This window comes from Triturus cristatus, chromosome 8 (genome assembly GCF_964204655.1).
Source record: "Triturus cristatus chromosome 8, aTriCri1.1, whole genome shotgun sequence".
In the NCBI taxonomy this organism is placed as follows: domain Eukaryota; kingdom Metazoa; phylum Chordata; class Amphibia; order Caudata; family Salamandridae; genus Triturus; species Triturus cristatus.
The window spans coordinates 774,231,218-774,249,342 of NC_140591.1; the positions used below are offsets into that span (position 1 = coordinate 774,231,218).

The 18,125-nt window shown below is 45.2% G+C and overlaps 1 protein-coding gene across 4 annotated transcripts in view; it reads left to right on the plus strand.

The window, feature by feature from the left end:
* The window catches only part of ACE2 (angiotensin converting enzyme 2), a 507,698-nt gene extending 490,092 nt beyond the window's left edge, over positions 1-17,606 (plus strand). The window contains exons 18-20 of one of the 4 annotated variants that reach the window (XR_014967784.1): positions 15,653-16,092; positions 16,234-17,041; positions 17,098-17,606. Coding sequence is in view for 1 of the 4 variants with exons in the window: in XM_085622215.1 (XP_085478341.1) it covers positions 15,653-15,785 (133 nt within the window). In the remaining 3 variants the exon portion in view is untranslated. Of the gene's footprint in view, positions 1-15,652 lie in introns of all 4 variants that reach the window. The other 3 variants (XR_014967783.1, XR_014967782.1, XM_085622215.1) reach the window with 3 other exon arrangements.
* Positions 17,607-18,125: the final 519 nt, after the last annotated feature.

Consider the following 18,125-nt stretch of genomic DNA (forward strand, 5'->3'; position numbering starts at 1 on the left):
ATGTTTTCATATGGGAGGGGTAGGCCTCATAGACGTGAAAAACGAATTTGGGAGTTTTTCAGTACCAGGACATTTAAAAATTAAAAGTACACGTTCAACCATTTAACTACACAGCACGCTGCTCTATGGGCTACCTAGGGCCTACCTTAGGGGTGACTTATATGTAATAAAAGGGGAGTAGAAGGCTTTCCAAGGGGATTTTGATGCCAAGTCGACATGCCAGTTTAAAACTGCATTCAGGCAGCAATGGCAGGCCTGGGACATTGTTAAAATTGCTACTTAAGTGGGTGACCCGATGAATGCTGCAGGCTCCCTAGTAGCATTTAATTTTTCAGGCCCTGGGAATACAGTGTACCATTCTAGAAGGGATTTACAAGTAAATTAAATATGTCAAATGGGTATAAGCCATTGTAACCATGTTTAGGGGGAGTGAGCACAGGCACTTTAGCACTGGTTAGCAGTGGTAAACTGCAAATATTCCTAAAACCAATAAAAATAAATCCAGCAAAAATGGAGGAGGTGAGGCAAAATGTCTGGGGAAAGACCACTCTAAGGCTGACAGGTCTAACACAAGTGTTACTATTAGGAATTAGATTGTACCCGATTCACTAAATTCTGAATGATGAAAGGCTGAGTCAGCTGTACTGCAATTCAAACTTGTGACTTTCAGAGCACTGCATAGCTAGGCTGCCACTGTTTAACTCATTGAGCTGTTCTGTGTGCAAACCAATGCAAGCACTGGCCCTTAACATCATACTCCATATATCATTAAAAAAATACCTTTGAGTAATATTATCACTAACTATTTACATCGTCTCAAAGCATGTGATATCAAACACAATGTCAAATGTACATCGATTCTGCAAGGGGGCTGATTAAAAAACTCACGTGTGCATTCCAAGTTGTTTTATTTTCTCTCAGAGCCTCTCAGTTCATGCTTGTGGGTCGGCTGGGCCGCTTCCTGCTACATTCCGCACGGTGTAGGCCGCATCAGTGTCTCCTGCTTGGTGTAAGACGCCTTTAGATAAGCTCCCTGGATAAACGTGATATTTATGGTGTTACCTTATACAGAAAAAAATCGTCCAGTCGGGTTTCAGTCAGAGCGCTGTATAATGTACGTCATAGAAGCATAGCAGACACCTTCTTTAGCATTCATATAAGCATATTTGTCAGTTCAGTTTTATTTAACACACTTCTGACTACTGGCCATTGGTTCATCACAATATACAACAGCCAAAGTTAGGAAGTCAGACATTTGAAGTCCAATAGAAAATGGTGCGTTTTAAAACAAAAACAGATAGGATATTTAGCAAAATATCTAAGCGGCTTTAAAATAATGGTGAAGCTCTTGTTAATTCTTCCCCTGCACAGTTTTAGCAGTCTGATGGCGACCTGACGTTAGCAACACACATATATATGTGCAGTGCAGAAGAGAGGGCTTACAGCCAGCCCCCTTCAGCCATTACTATTGGCATTTTTGAAAGTTGACAATGGCTACATAAGCAATTCTTAAGTCATGGAATTAACTAGCCACGGGGGTCACATCTTCACTGTGCTGCTGCCCCCGCACCCTCTACCCCATCACCCACCCTAAGCTCCCGGTAAGAAATAGTGTTAGTAGTTGAGAGGGAAGTCACACTCAAATAATAAACACAATCCTTGTCACGGTGAACCACGAAATCACTAAATAAACATATTCTTAACCTTATTGTTGCCTAACACAAAAGTAGTCAGGCTTAATTTAGAGGCAATGTGTAAAGTATTTAAGCAGCACAGAAACGGAAATAAAGTGAAAACACAATGCCAGTCAAATCTGAAACCAATTTCGAATCATAGTGTACATTTTAATAAGTAAAATGACACCAAAATGACAAAAATCCAATCAGTGGAAATGGAGATTAAATTTTTGGAAGTGTGAGGTGAAAATAGCGCCAAAAAGCACAAAGCGCCACTCATGGTTATTTGGTCCCGCTGGACCGATGGAAAGTCACAAGTTTAAGCTGACCCAGATGGAGCCCGGGTCAGATACAGGGACCAGATTCGTCCCGTTGAGGAGTTACTTCGCCATTTCAGTATTATATAATAATATAATATAATAATTATATAATTCCCCAACAGACCTACTTGATGGTAACCTCACATGCGCTGTCACACCTTGAGATCCTAGATTACCTTTTGGCGCACATCACCTCTATCAGTGATGAGACCTATAACCCTCCTAAATATGGTGGCCCTCCCCCGCCTCTTATACTACTTACTAACTTACCCCTATATCTCTCAACCTCATTTTTTCGGTCTTTTGCAAAGCACATGAGGGAAATCATCTGGAACAAATCGCGGTGCAGGGTGGCACTTCAGCAGCTTTACTTGCCCACAAACCACGACAGGCTTGCTCTGCCGAACGTAGAAAAATATTCTCTTGCCTCCCAACACCAACGGGTAGCTAAATGGGGAACTGGCCTACTACTAGTCGACACCGCCACAACATCTCCAGCCTGGACATTTCCCAGGATCCTTCACTTGTTCCACCCATTCACCTGAACATAAACACCTGACTCGGTGTTGCTGGGAGTGGCATAGCGCTGCTACTGCCGGATACTTTATCTCTTAACCCCTTTCGAGCCAGCACTAGCCCTATTAGATGCGCCTAGAGGCCGCAACTTCACCTCATCGGCGGAGATAACCAATTGGCACACAACTGGTCTGCATACCTTTGGAGATCTCTACCAAGATGGTGCTCTAATCCCATAGGAAATGCTAATGGCGGACACAGCTTTACCACCCAGCCAATTCTTATTGTACTACTCACGTCGTTGGAAAATACATGGGGCGACATGACACACGAGCATCAGATTCACCTCACCATACAGTACCTGCATGTTTTGGGACTGGGCCAACGCTTGTGGCCCTGCACTGCCACTGGGAGGGTGACTTGGCATGCCCCTCCATGGACAAGGAATGGGCTGCCCTGTTGGAAGGTACCACATACATTCCACAAAGCGCTCAATTTTGACATTATCCAAGTCTACATTATACATAGGACCTACATCACTCCTGCCAATATCAATCTCTACTTTCACCTTATAGATGCTGCATGCTACCGATGTTGCTTGGTAGATGCAGACCTGCTTTGCATTCTTTGGTGCTTGCCCATCTCTCCAACGTTACTGGCAAGGTGTCACATCTAGACTGTCCACCTGTGCAGGGTGTCCAGCACTACACAAATGGGAAACATGTCTCTTGGGGCTCTACCGTAGAGACAAGAAACACAGAGTTACTTCCCATTTTCTAGACTTGGGGTTACTGATAGCCAAACACCTCATTATCAGTTGGTGGAAATCACCCAAACCACCTCCACTTGTAGCCTGGATGCAGTCTCTCCTCACATGGGCGAAGGTGAAAAGTGTTGCACTACATAGAGAAAACAGTCTAGGAAGTTGCAAAAACCCTATAGCAATGTACTGGTACACTATCCTGATAGATGCGTTCCTTCAGACTTTTTTTTAGCCTGACCGTTAATCAATGTATTCATGTGTTCTCCCGATTTACCATATTGGGTGCGGAACACGGGAGCAGTTAGCAAACTGGACTTTTGTTTTACAGTTTGTTACCTAGTTGTTCCATTTAATTAGAACAGAATCGCTTGCTTATCCTCTGCAACGTATGCAGCAGGTCCCTCATTGGGGTCAACAAGAACATATTGTGTTCCCTTCCGTATGACAAGATGCTCAATGCAAGAAAACACTTGTTAGCTGTACTACGGCTGCTCACTCTTTGCAACTTTCTCTGATGCCAGATATGCATTGTATCCCGAAAGATGTTCGGCCGTCAAAATTTAAGCCAGGTTTACAAGCGTAACTGCCTTTGATGCCTGATTGCTCTCTTATAATCTTGATAAAATTAATAAACAGGTTAAAACAAAAAAAGTTACCTTTGCATGTCCGTGCGACTTGCTGCTGTTCACACTGGTGAGGACCGTGAGGAGGTCGTTGTCGGCCCAAGGAGCAGGTAGGGCTTCAGAAACAGTCCCCTGTTGCAGTGCAAAGAGCTGGTCATCATTGGAGATTCACGTTGTCAGTCAAAATGGGCTGTTGCTGTCAGCACGAAGAGCAGGTCTTGCTTCAGCTTCAAATTGGGAGTCATCGCGGACGGTTACTGTCAAGATGAAGAGCATGTACCGCTGGGTTCTTTGCACTGGCAGTTGTCGTAGCCAACCGGTTGTGTGGCAGTCACAAGGAACCCAAAACTTCTGTATCTTCAACTTTTCTTCAGGAGGAATACACTATGATTCCAGCCAAGGGACCAGGACCTGGGGAGCAGATCTCAGCATCCCAGGGGTAGGTTTTTGGCGCTCTCCACGTAGGACCACTCTTTTAGCAGCAGCAAGCATTTTTTTGCCTCTGACCTAAGGGTATCTTGGTCCGTTGAGACCTCATGATACCCTACTTTTCATTGTTTTTAACTCTGCCAAGGGAACCATCATATTAAAATTAATTTAGTTTCCCTGAACAGTTTACTCTGGTTTCACTTGACTCACACCTACTCCCCCTTAAACATCACATAACCTCCTCACACACGCCTTCAACAATATGGATAAAATATAAAAACAAAGAGCCGTCTTGCGGGGCCCATAGGGCATTGCAGAGCCAGCCCTACAAGGAGCACCCCCTGTGATGAAGCATGACGTCCATTTGGATGTGGGAGGGCACCAAGGAATAATCACTAGGATTCCCCGGCATTATTCACTCACTTCCAACCTAGTCTACTTCCCTCTTTTATCGGAACAGTACCTCCTTGATTAATTTAGTATATAAAATTAAACCCACATGTCCCAATTTTTAACCTTGTCTATGCACCTTTAGAGCCCACATTTGGGTAACTTACAAGTATTAAACAGGAAGGTTTGGGCCTGTCAAAAGGGCTAATTGTTCCAGTGGCAGGCCTGGTTCATGTTTTACTGTGCTACTGTAGTGAGTGGCACAATGAGTGCTGCTGTCCACTAGTAGCATTTAATTTATAGGCCCTGGGTACGGTTAGTACCATTTAATAAGGACTTACAAGTAAATTAAAAGTATCAATCAAGTGTAGGCCAATCTAACTATGCTTAGAAGAGCGGGCACAAGCACTTTACCACTGAGTAACAGGGGAAAGTGCACAGAGTCATAAAAGCCAACATAACCAGGTACAGCAACGGAAAGCAAAAATCTGGGGATACCCTGAAGAGAGGGCCAGGTCCAACATGATCCCCCTACAGCCAAAAGCAAGGGTAGACTAATCAATACCTCAATGGGCTTCCCTGCTCAGGTGATAGAACGTAGACAAAGGCCCTCTTCTGCAGAGGCACTTGACAGTTTTGTGCCCTTCTGAACCTGTTTGGTCCCCTCTGTCAATACTCTCCTAGGCCACTCGGTTAACCCATGGGGAACCCCCTCTCCTCATCTGTGGACAACATCTGTGAGACTCCTAACCTTAGTTTGCTCACAGATACATCCCAGTTGGCAGACAATACCACCATGGCCAACAAGGTACTTGGATCAGACTTCTGTTGCCAGCCCAAAAAAACTCTGCCCATAAGGACAACAATCAGCAGAAGCCACTGACAGCTCTGTGTCACAAGCCTGCCCAAGGCCATCCACTGCCAGGCGGGGGCTCCAAGTGTGGGCCTTAAGCAGGCTTAATTTCCAACCTTGCTGCTGGTTAGGAGTTCCCTTCTTGTTCCTGAGGTTTCCATGACGTCCAAGGTTTCTCAGAGTGGCAGTGGGGCCAATGGCCCTTTAGGCACCCTACTTCCACTCTTATTCCCACCATCTCAGGGGTGGTATCCTAATATTGGCCTCTCATCCCCGAGTCTGTACTCTGAGGATGAACAGGTGCCTGTCAAGTCAGGACTTGCAAGGGGAACCACGACCCTCCTCAACGGTGACAAAGTCTGTCTGTGTCTTTCAGGGATCTGCCTGGTGCAGGTCTCTGCTCCTATGTCTCTCTGAGAAGATGGGCATTTACTCAATTTTTCTAGATTGGTTTGGGATTTTATTGTTGTGTTTCACGTTATTACTGTTTGAGTGCTGCATAAATACTTTACACACTGCCTCTAAGTTAAGCTTGACTGTAACTCCAGGTTAGAAGTGGCCTCACTAGGATCAATCTTGGGGTGCTCTTCTGTGAGAGCCAGCAACTCTGATCCACTGGTCTTCTGTCTGTGGACTGTCTCTGCCTGTTGCCTCTCCATCTGGGTCCCTTACCCTCTGTTCGGGGGTAACTGAGGGAGGGCATGTTCAACTCTCTGCTCATGGGGACTACTCTCCCCCAGGACACACTGGCCATCACTGTGGAGTTCCCCTCATTTAGATGGTTTCTTAGCATAGGCAGGGTCCCCCTGCTTGTGTCCTAAATGAGAACAATCAAAGTATGGGGTTAGAAACGGGGTGCTCTGAGCCACTGCTCACCAGAACCTCCCCCCATTCTTAGAAGAGGCATGAGAAGCCTTGCCCACCGTATTTGGGGGCCCTATCTGTGTCACCTTGGACCTCTTCCCCACTCTGCTGGAAAGGTCTTGAACCACCTTTCGTGGGATCACTCCCAAGTACCTTCTTTTAGACCCTGGTACAGAGCCAGTGGTCCCCCTCCTTCGTTGGCTCCCTGGGGGTCAGTGAGCGTGGAGTCTATCAGGTGTTGGCATAGCTCTGCACACAAAATATTGAAAATATGCTCACTTGCAAAAAGTTTATACAACGTAATGGAATTATTCACTTCATTGCCCTTTCATCCAACAATTGAGTGTATTACAGAAGTAATCCGTAAAATCTATCAGGACTGGCTTGACAGATTCCAGCTTTCCTGAAACTTTAATCTATGCTTCTCAGGGGTGAGACCATATTTCTTGACAAGGGATTCCTTCATGAGCAGGTACTTCATCCTCTCGCCCTTCCCTATGGCCAACTGTGATTCCCGCCTCTCATTTGGTATAGGCCTCTAGAGACTGGGGGCCTCATTTATGAAAAGTGACGCATCGCTGCGTGAAAACAGTGATGCGTCACTTTTCATTGCGCCCTCCTTGCGACACCAATGATTCGTCATATTTACAATATGACGCATCATGTCGCAAGGAGTGACAGATGCGTCAGTATTTCTGATGTATCTGTTGGCGCAAAAGTGACGCATAGCTGGGGTGTGTCATAAAAGTGACACAACCCCAGCAATGTGTCCTTTCACATGAGGCAAGCCCCATGTGAAAGGGCCTGCGTCAGTCTTACGCCTGCTGTGAGGCAGGCGTAAGATATTGATGCATTTGCGTCCTAGAAGTGGCGCAGTGAAATCTCGTAGATTTCACTGTGTCACTTCTACGAGGCTTACTTGCGTCGGAACGCCCCCCCGCATACATTATACCTGGCGCAGGTATAATGTGGCGCAGGGGTTTAAAAAGTGACACATCTACCTAGATGCGTCACTTTGTAAATATGATGCAACATGGTGCATCTTTTACGCTGCTGGTGCGTCACAAAAAGTGAGGCACCGGCGGCGCAAAAGTTACGCAAGGGCTCATAAATAAGCCCCTGGATCACCACTCCTCCTCAGGGACCCTATGCATCTCCAGGGCAACCAAATAGACCTCAAACCATTAGTCTATATTACCCCCTACTACTAAATTAGGCACCAGGTCTTTGAGTATGTGGACCCTTCTGTCTTGATTGGACACTGTATTGTCGCTGACACCATTACCACTGGACTCTGTAAGCTTTTTCAAATACAATTCTCTCAGACTCACTTTATGAGCAAGCAAAATTAGGTTTCTTTCAAGTTAGTTAGCTGCTATCCTCTCAGATTCCAAAGTCAGCTTTTTCTCCTGCTAGGGTAGGGCTCTCTCTGCCCGAGCCCTTCCCTGGGCTAGGATTCTCTCTGCCGCAGCCCTTTTCTCTTCTGCAGCCATTTCAGCTAGACCAGCTGTGGTTCAAACATTCCTTCAGCTCTCCTGTCCTCCAGTTGCTCAGGGGATGGGTAGTGGTAAGACATACTGCTCTTTGCCCTGGATCCAGCAGGGGGCCTCTCTCCTTTGGGTCTCCTTCCCTTCTCTGGTTCTGAGGCCAGGGACAGGACGTTCTATTCATTATTATAGCTCTGGGGCCACTGCTAAGATATCTCCTTCTTTCTCCTCCATTTTTTCCATGTCATCCTCCTCATCAGTATCCTCCTCCTGTGTGGAAGCTTGCATTCTGTATACTTCTTTCTGGTATCGGAGAGCTAGCTAATACTCAAAATATGGAGAGCCATTAGCCAGCTCCAGCCCCCCTTCCCTGCACAGATTTTTTTCAGTTCTGCCATACTCTCACTGTGTAAGTTGTTAAGATCTATCCAATTCTGATGTCAGATTATTATTAGGGATTTTTGGTTTGACACAAATAACTGAGTGGCACTACACAAACACAACTACTGGTTCACTCCACTGAACACCAATGTAGAAATTGGGTATTAGTTGACAGGGGTGGAAGACCCACTCAAGTAAATAACAAAATCCTAATTAGGAACAACCACAAAAGTCAGAATATAAACCTGTGTTGAACCCTCTGGTAGCGTAGCTCAAACGCAATCAGGTTTAACTTAGACGCAATGTGTAAAGTATGTTTGCAGGACTCAAAGTACACTCTGATGCCAGCCGAGGATCCAGGACCAGGAGGCCCCCTTTTGGGGATCAGGACACAATCCAGTAGAGGTCAGCAGCAGGGCTCAGGCAGGTCCGGTGGTGCTAGTTAGCTGGGTATTTCCAGGGAGGCCCCTAAAAGCTTGTTGTGTCCCTATAGCTTAAAGAAGTCAGCCAACTGACCCTCGGATTCACTTCCGGAGAGCCTGGATTCAAGGCAAGCAGGAAAAATCTCACTTCTTCACCAGCAGTGCAGTCTTTCCTCTGAATCTTCCACAGGTCCAGGAATGTTCGGATGAAAGGTCCTAAAGGTACCAATTTTATAACCGGTGCCAGCCCTTGTGTGGATAAATCCCGTCTCCTTCCCATCAAACTGGTGCAGTTCAGTTCATCTACTTCCCCTGGTTTGGCGCCAAACAGTCAAGGGTGACAAAGGCAAGGGTAGGCATGATGTCAGGTTCCTTTGTGAATGCTTCAAGTAGAGCCTTTTGAAGTGTATTCAGGGCAGTGCACAACACCTTCTCCACCATTTTATCAGGAAGACCCTCTTCGACCACACCTACGCCTCTTTTATCTCTATCTGTAGAAGCAATACACGAAACACCAATTAAGACGCATTCACAATCATGTGACCCTAGACACAGGCAGAAAGGAACATTTGATTTAGGTCACAAAAATGCCAGCTTTCTAAAAGAAAAAAGAACAAATGATGGACGCAATGCTGAACAATGCAAACATTCACCCCCAGTCACAAAGATCTGGGTTTAATCCATAGTTCTTTTGCTCACCACGCCACCCAGTTTGGACCCACCCACATGTAAATCAGTTGAGCCTGCTCCTCATGGAAACAGTCCAGTCCCGACCTGGCAAGCCAAGTCCTCCCTGGACCAGAAACAACCACCCTGGGACTGGTTTGGGGAACTGCAGTGCGAGTAAGCTGTTAACTATCTTGTTTTTAATTATTATATTCTCGTTTTGAATATTTTCTGCACTTTCTGGTCACAGGGTTATTGTGGCCGTGCACCTCTGCGTGTTGCAGGGTGCGCTGCTTGCGGTAGCTGGGCTTTGATGACATATTTATACTATTTTAAACTGTTGAAGTGGATTATATAGTTTTTGCCTGATTGCTCTTTTGCACTTACCTGTAAAAGTGGGCACAAACTTGGTTCTTTCTGCCCTTTGTTACCAGTGTGGAGCGCCATCTTTCCTCCGCTTGTAGGGACACATTTCAGAGGCAATTTTGGTGGGTGAGCAGTCTAGCTCTTGTTGACTGGCTCCCCGGCATCTATTTAATGCAAGCCGCTACATGGACGTGTAGCGAGCACGCCACTGACAAGCCCGTCTGCGCCCGACCGCGGTCAGCACCAGCCATGCTGAACAAATTGCATGCAGTAAGACTGTAACATGGCCAAGAGAGTCTCTTATGGCTTTAAAGGGTAACTCATGTTCAGGTAATCCATGCGTAAACCTGGAGGATGGATGCTCTGAGTATCTCTGCCAAGACTGTAGTTTCAAATTTAAATCTCATGTAGGGTCAGAGGGGAGAAATGGAGTGACTTCTGAATCCTCTAACGTGAAAGACACTAGGGTAGGCGCCTGCCTAATCAACTGCAGGTCTCTGCCTAAGAATGCCGACGACGTCTGGGTGGCTTTGATGGACAAATCTTGGGACTTGATGTTTTTAACTGAAACGTGAATTAAGGAGGAATCTAATCCGGACCTGACCCTAGCTATCCCCCCGGATTTTGAATCATGTGTGCCAATCGGAATGGTGATAGGATGGGGGGAGGGGTGGCTATTATTTTGAAGGATTCTTGGGAGATCTCCACAGCTAAACTGAATAAATTAGGCAACATTGAAGGCTTAATCTTCTGAGTGAAGACCTCACCAGCTTGCTCCTTTCAGGGCTATTGCTTTTTAGGCCACCAGACTGTCCTCATAGCCGTACGCCAGAATTATGTAATACTATTGCCCAGTTGTCATTACATTATGCCAACTTTACTGTACTAGAAGATTTTAACCTACATGTAGATGTTTGCTGCACCCAGGCTTCCCAGTTAATTTCAACACTTAATGGCTTCAATCTCACTCAGTTTGTTACTTCTCCTACTCATTGAGCAGGCCATACATTAGATCTAATTTTTTCAAATATCCAAAATCTGAAAGTGGATGACCCCCTTTGCTTAGTATGGACGGACCATTTCCTAGTCCCTTTTCATTAGACATGGACACTAAGCAATAGCTTAGTGGTAATCGAACTGAATTAAAGAGGAATTGGAAAAAGGTAACTATAGATACATTGGGGTCTACCTTACAGGCAACGGAGCCACAGATGTCAGATAATCCCGACAGAGACTCCTCCCATAATAACTCATGGATTACGTCCACCCAAAATACAGTGGCACCAATTAGGTCAGTCACCACCACTAGAACATCACCTTCCGCTGCTTGGTTCTCAGTTGAACTGAAAACGGAAAAAAACAGATGCAAAAGGTTAGAGCGCTGCTGAAGAAAGAACTACAATCCCGCTTCAAACGATACTTATAAGGAGGCGTTGAAGAAACTACACAAGTGGATGTGGCTAGCAAAAAAAGAATACTTGGTTAACCGTAAAGAGAGTTCGGGAAATTCTGCAAAGGACATTTTTAATATTGTTAGATCTTTTATCAACCCGGCAGCATTGGACGGTATTGTCCACCCGTCGCCCTCTCTGTGCACAAGCCTATCAGACTTCTACCAGATAAAAAAAAAAAAAGTTGTATTCCTCATTTCCAGCTAGGGCAAAGGCTGTGGCTATACACCAATCTGCAACCTATAACACCTCAAGCTCCTTCTCAGAGTTTCTTCCTATCACAGCCGAGGAGTCATTGGCTGAGCTTCAGAGATGCAAGTCAGGCTCCCCTGCAGATCCCAGCCCCCCACAGATTTTTAGATCTTTGGCGCTACTGTTAAACCCAGGATTAAACCACATTTGGAATTCCTCACTTAAAGCTGGCATCTTTCTTGACACTTGGAAACAAGCATTCTTACTTCCACTGTTAAAGAAATCTAATGCTGACCCAGCCGTGCTAAGGAACCTTCGACAAATTTCTCTTCTGCCGGCACCAATAAAAACGCTAGAGAAGCTGGCTCAGCAACAGCTAGCTGATTTCATTGAGGCGAACGGCCTCCTTCACAATGCCCAATCTGGTTTCCGCCCTGCCTACAGCACAGAGACAGCCTTGGTAGAAGTGGCTGAGTCTATGAGGATGAATGTTGATGATGGCACATCAGCCATGTTAGTATTGTTAGACCTATCAGCAGCATGCGACACAGTTTCACACCCATTCCTACTGGAAAGACTAAATCAGTCTGGCACTCAGGGGGTGTCTCTCTCCTGGATCCGGTCTTATCTTGAAAGTCGTTCCCAACAGGTTATTGTTTGGCCATTTCAATCTACACAAAAACCTCTATTGTGTGGAGTGCCTCAGGGCTCTGCTTTGAGTCTGCTGCTCTTCAATATTTACTTGGCACCACTGTCTGCACTAATTGCATCATGGGGGGTGAAGGTGGTATCTTATGTGGATGATACTCAGTTGGTGTTCTCTTTTAAAGAACAATCCTCTGCTGCCTTCCACACATTCAAGGAATGTTTGATAAATATTTCAAGTTGGATGAATAGTAACTGCTTGCAATTAAAGGCAGATAAGACGGAGGTCCTGTTTTTTAGTCAGACACCTCCACCTGCATCTTGCCTCAGGTGGCTCACAGATATGGTACCTCAGCCGATTCCAGCATAGGCAGCAAGAAATCTTGGCATCAAGTGGGAGACAGATCTATCCTTCACGGCACAAGTATGGCAGATTTCTTCAGCGGGCTTTGGGAGGTTGAGAAGCATAAGGAAATTCCTCCACTTGCTCCCGGAGGAGAGTCGCAGGATAATAGTACATGCGCTGGTGACCTCACAATTGGATTACGCTAACAGTTTATATCTGGGGCTGCCATCCTACCTGATACACAGACTACAGATGGTTCAAAATGCTGCGGCAAGGCTGATTCGCCGGGCCCCCTTCCGTTATCATATCTCCCTCCACCTGAGACAATTACATGCTGCTTTCCAAGCCATGGGAGATATGGGCCCAGGCTACGGCTCAGCCTATATTGACAGAAATGAACTAAGATCCAACCACCAGCGCCTGCTCTGCATTCCTTGATATCCCAAGACCCGACAAGGGGGTAGTTCCTTTTTGGTCACAACCGCAAGATTGTGGAACTCTTTGCCATCTTACTTGCGTCAGTTTGAATCGGAACATGAGTTTAGGAAGGCCTTAAAAATCTGTCTCTTTAAGCAGGGATAATATCGGTCTGCTGCTATTTCGCTGCTGTAGTCTGCTTAGCGCCGGGAAATCTCTGTTTGAGGTAGCTGTGCACTTTATAAACGGCTATTGTATTGTATTGTATCGCCCCTCATTAGCCAGGCTAGCTTAAATCCAGTGGTGTAGTGAGCACAGGACCTACGTCTGGTTATACCCTTCCCACTTAGGACGACAAGAGCAAAAAACAAAAACAAATGATGGACCGAATGCTGAACAATGCAAACATTCACCCCCAGTCACAAAGATCTGGCTTTAATCCATCGTTCTTTTGCTCACCATCCACCCCAGTTTGGACCCACCATATGCAAATCAGTCTTGACCCTGCTCCTCATATGAACAGTCCGGCCGAACTGCCAAGTCAGGCCCTCACTGGACCGAAAACAAGCATCCTGGGACCAGTTTCGGGGCATCACCCCTCATCGGCAAGGCTAGCTTAAATCCAGGGGCACAGTGAGCATGGGACGCACGTCCGGACAGGGCATACCATTCCCACTAAGGGTGACAAAAGCAAAGCAAACACATGATGGACAGAATGCTGAACAATGCAAACATTCACCCCTTGTCAGAAAGCTCTGGGTTTAATCCATTGTTTTTTTGCTCACCATACCACCCCAGTTTGGACCCAGCCCATATGAAAATTAGGCTTGACCCTGCTCCTCATGGGAGCAGTCCAGCCCGAAATGCCAAGCCAAATCCTGCCTGGATCAGAAACAAGCATACTGGGACCAGCTGATGCTCATTTCTGGTCCAGGGAGGACCTGGCCTGGCAGTTCAGGCTGAACTGTTCCCATGAGGAGCAGGGTCACACCTGATTTGCATATGGCTGGGTTTAAACTGGAATGGCATGGGGAGCAAAAAAAGACCAATGGATTTAGGCCCAGATCTCTGTACTGGGGTGAATGTTTGACATTGTTCAACATTCTGGCCATCAATTGTTCTTTTTGCATTTGTCACCCCAAGTGAGACGGGTATGCCCAGATGTGGGTCACATGCTCTCCATGCCACTGGAGTCAAGCTAGCCTGGCTGATGAGGGGTGATACCCTGAAAGTGGTCCTAAGATGCTTGTTTCCGGTCCAGGGAGGGCCTGGCAGTTTGTGCTGGACTGTTCCCATGGGGAGCAGGGTCAAGACGGATTTGCATATCTCTGGGTTTAAACAGGAATGGCATGGAGAGCAAAAAGCACAATGAATTTAGGCCCAGATCTCTGTACTGGGGTGAATGTTTGACATTGTTTAACATTCTGTCCATCAATTATTCTTTTTGCAAAAGGGACATTTTGAGAAAAGTAACTTAAAATACAACTTTACCATTAAAAAGTATTTCAAATTACAAGTAATTTATATACCATGCACCTTGCGCTTTGAACATTTAGGGCCTGCCTTAGTGGTGACATACAAGTATTAAAAATGAAGGTTTAGGCCGGTCATAAGGAAAAATTCAGAAAACGCTTCTTGCAAACAATTTTTGTGTCAAAGATATTGTGATTAAGTGGAAAATAACTGTTAATTTGGTTAATTTTGGAGTTACTTTGTATGTTAAACACACAGTGCAGTGCACACAGGTTTCTTAGGTAAAGACTGACCTGACACCTTCAGGAAGACCCTCAAGACCTGGCTCTTGGGCTGAACGGATCTGCGCACCCTGCCCCCACCCCACAGCTCCTTGAGACCCTCGCGCGCTTATAATTCTCCTGATTGATTGAAATACTTTTGCCGTTACATAATGGAGAGGCAGACAGCTCTTTAATTCTGCACAGCACACGATAGTTTGATTACAGTGCCAAAATTTTTGGTTAAGAGGAAGATTAAGGTGTGCACCTCTTACAATACTATTCAATAATGGTTATTTTGCCAGGTCAAAATGGCAGCTTAGAACTGCACTACAGGCTGCAGTGGCAGGCCTGAGACATGTTTTACTGTGCTACATTAGTGGGGGACACAATGCGTGCATCTGCTTTCCACTAGTAGCATTTAATGTATAGGACCTGGGTACAGGTAGTACCATTTGCTAGTAACTTACAAGTAAATTAAAGATATCAATCAGGTGTAGGCCAATTTTACCACATTTAAAAGGAAGAGCATAGGCACTTTAACACTGGTTAGCAGGGAAAAATTAAACTGAGTCCTAAAACACAACAAAAGTGAGTTAAGCAAAGGAAGGCATTAATCTGGGGTGACCCTGCCGAGAGGGCCAGGGCCAGCACCCCCTACTATTGCAGGATATGGATCTTACTGCCCCCGTCTGACACCGTTTGACTTTTGCCAAAACTTGTTGAAGTGCTTCACAAGCATTGGTAAAACCAAATAATTCCAAAAATACTACCATGCATATATGGTGGGCATCTTACAAAGGAGTTTCGAAAAACATAAGCAACGCCATTGAAAATGGCTGATGATGCCTGCATGGGAAAGCATGATTGCCATCTTCTATTAAATTTCTATGTATTTTTTTGGAACTTTATCATAGGATGACCATTGTGAATGTACGCGAATGGAAAGTCAAAAGGTTGGTGCTCTGTAGCAAAGGTGAGACCAATTGGCTTTGCGAATGCCTGTTCTTTTTTCTTTAGTACATGAATATCAATTCTGATGGTAAATACAAATAATTAATTTCTAAGTTTGAAGGAAAAGCTAACACCAAGACTTCTGCTTTCATTTATAGGAAAATACAAGCTGCAATGAGCGTGGGAGAACAGCAAGTAGCCATCGCACCCATCTATCCCGCCGATTTTGCAGTTGCCCAGGAAAAAGATAATCTGGCTTTCCAAAGTGAAGAAGAGCAAACGTCATTTTAGAACCAAGCTGTAGATGGAATTTTAATTCCCAGTATTTTATAGTCTAGGCTATAATAATACAAGGAACTTTAATTGAAACACCCTATGAGAAAAAAATGCATGGCCCAATGTTGCTTTTTCAAACCTCGTCCTGAAGGGATGTACTAGCTAACCCAATAGATTCTCCTCTGAAACATTATTTGAATACATTATCCTTACCTTCTGTAGCACTGGCATTGCTGGGAGTTGTAAAAGAGGGGATATTTAGGTCTTCAGTATAAACAGAACAGCAGACATGGAGCCTGATTCACAAAGGTCCTCCACACTCGTGGCAGAGGCCCCGCAGTTGGGAGAGGGCGGGGGGAAGTCTCCACACTTGGGGTGGAACGTCCACAATGAGAAATCTCATGGTGGACAATCGGCACTAAGTGTGGAGTCTCCCCAATGGCTGCGGGGCCTCCACTACAAGTATGGAGGCGCTTTGTGAATGGGGCCCATGTTGTTAATGTAAGTGCACAGTACTGAGCACATTTGGCTGTTTCATGATGCCATTTTCTGCACTGTCGCAAAAGGGGTCTGTGCACTTCTTTTTGGCATCTTCAGCACATACGTTATTTTGACAAATATCCAAGTTAATTTTAATTGCATTTATATAGGAACCCAAATAGGATTAGTGGTCTTTTAGTATAGGGAAATATGAAATGAATTTGAGCGGTGGACACAATGTTTCATTTGTAAAAAAAAAGAAGTGCCGGGGCTCTAGTCAGGCGGCAACTTGCACCAGGCCATTTCTTAGGTTAACGGCACCTTAAATAGAACAAACTGCTGACCATGAAAGTGGGAGAGGATGTGGCGAACCAGGTTCGAGTCTCGGCAGTGGCTCAACATCCTGTGATTCTGGTCAAATCACTTCATCCCCCCGTGCCTACCATAAATGAATGCACCCTTAACTGGTGCTCATCAAAAGTGACACTTTTGATGATTAAGTGCTGGTGCTGAGCACCGGAAACCACCAGCTCAAATTAGGCACTGGGTGGACATGGGCATCTGTTAGTTGGATTGAAAAGGATAGTGAAGTGATAGAAGACGGAAGGGTCTAGAAAGAGTTTATTTGGAGACTGTAGCAGCAGGAGCAGGTTTGGAATGAGGGGAGGGATGAGAGTCAGAGGGAAGGGTTTTGTGTGCGAGATCCGAATAGTAAAAGAAGTTTGAGATGATGCAAGGGAGGGGTAGAGGAGGAAAGATTCTAAAATGGGTTATTTTGGGGATCATAGTATGTTTTGCTGACAGCAGAGCTCAAAACCACAGGGCAGTATTTGCCTCGGTTCCTGAGCTCTGCTCTCATCAAAACGTGCATTAACTCACAGATTTCTCAAGTTAATGACATTTGTTATAAACTCCTAATACATTTTGAAACGGACATTCTGTTTGTCGGAGTGGCCCCAACATAGCTAAAAATTACTAATATTTCAAAAAGGGAGAAGTAAAATGCTCTTTTCGGTAATATTGCACAGGCAGTGGGGAAGATTTTACCCAGCAAAAGTATAACGCGACAGGAAGAACATTCTATGAAAAGAGATAATCAGAACTAATTAAGTGCTAATGATATCTCATTTTGCACATATTTAATCTGCGCCTTTGGCTTGTAAAATTCCGCTGTTATGCATTTGGAGATGAAAAGGAAGGCCTTTTAAATGTAAAAGTGGTTTGTTGGAACATTCCAACGTCACACGACTGTACAGTTAGAACTAAGAACAAAGTTTATTCGTTACTATATAATCAGCCACCGATGTGGCGCTTTTGTTCATGAATGCCTAAATAAAAACAATATTATTATTTCAATGTTTGTGAGATGTCCTATTTCCGTTTTGTGGAAGGCAGAATGACAGAAATCATTTACATTACTCACGTGGAAAGAATGCCTTTAAAAATAATGCACAAAAGAGAAAGTCGCCAAAGCCTATGGGCCTGATGTATTGAGCATGTTTGTTGTTGCAATGCCTGTGATTGGCCAAATCACTGCCTTTGCAACAGAAAACATGTAGGTTGGTTGCAACGTACAAAGTATACTTTGCACGACTGAATTTCCTTTTGGCTTGCAAAATACACAGGAGGCAGATTTACAAGAACTGGCGCATCTCTGCATATTAGCAGAGATGCGTCAGTTCATTTGCGTCCTGTAAAAAAACCCTTGCGCCACCATGGATGCTTCGCATTTACAATGCAGCGCACCGTGGCGCAAGGATAGACAGATGCGTGACGCATCTTGTGGCGTACAGGCAGCGCATTGCCGGAGTCGTGTCGCAAGCACGAAGCAACTCCAGCAATGGTTAGGTATGCCTATTCCTAACATGCTGTGTC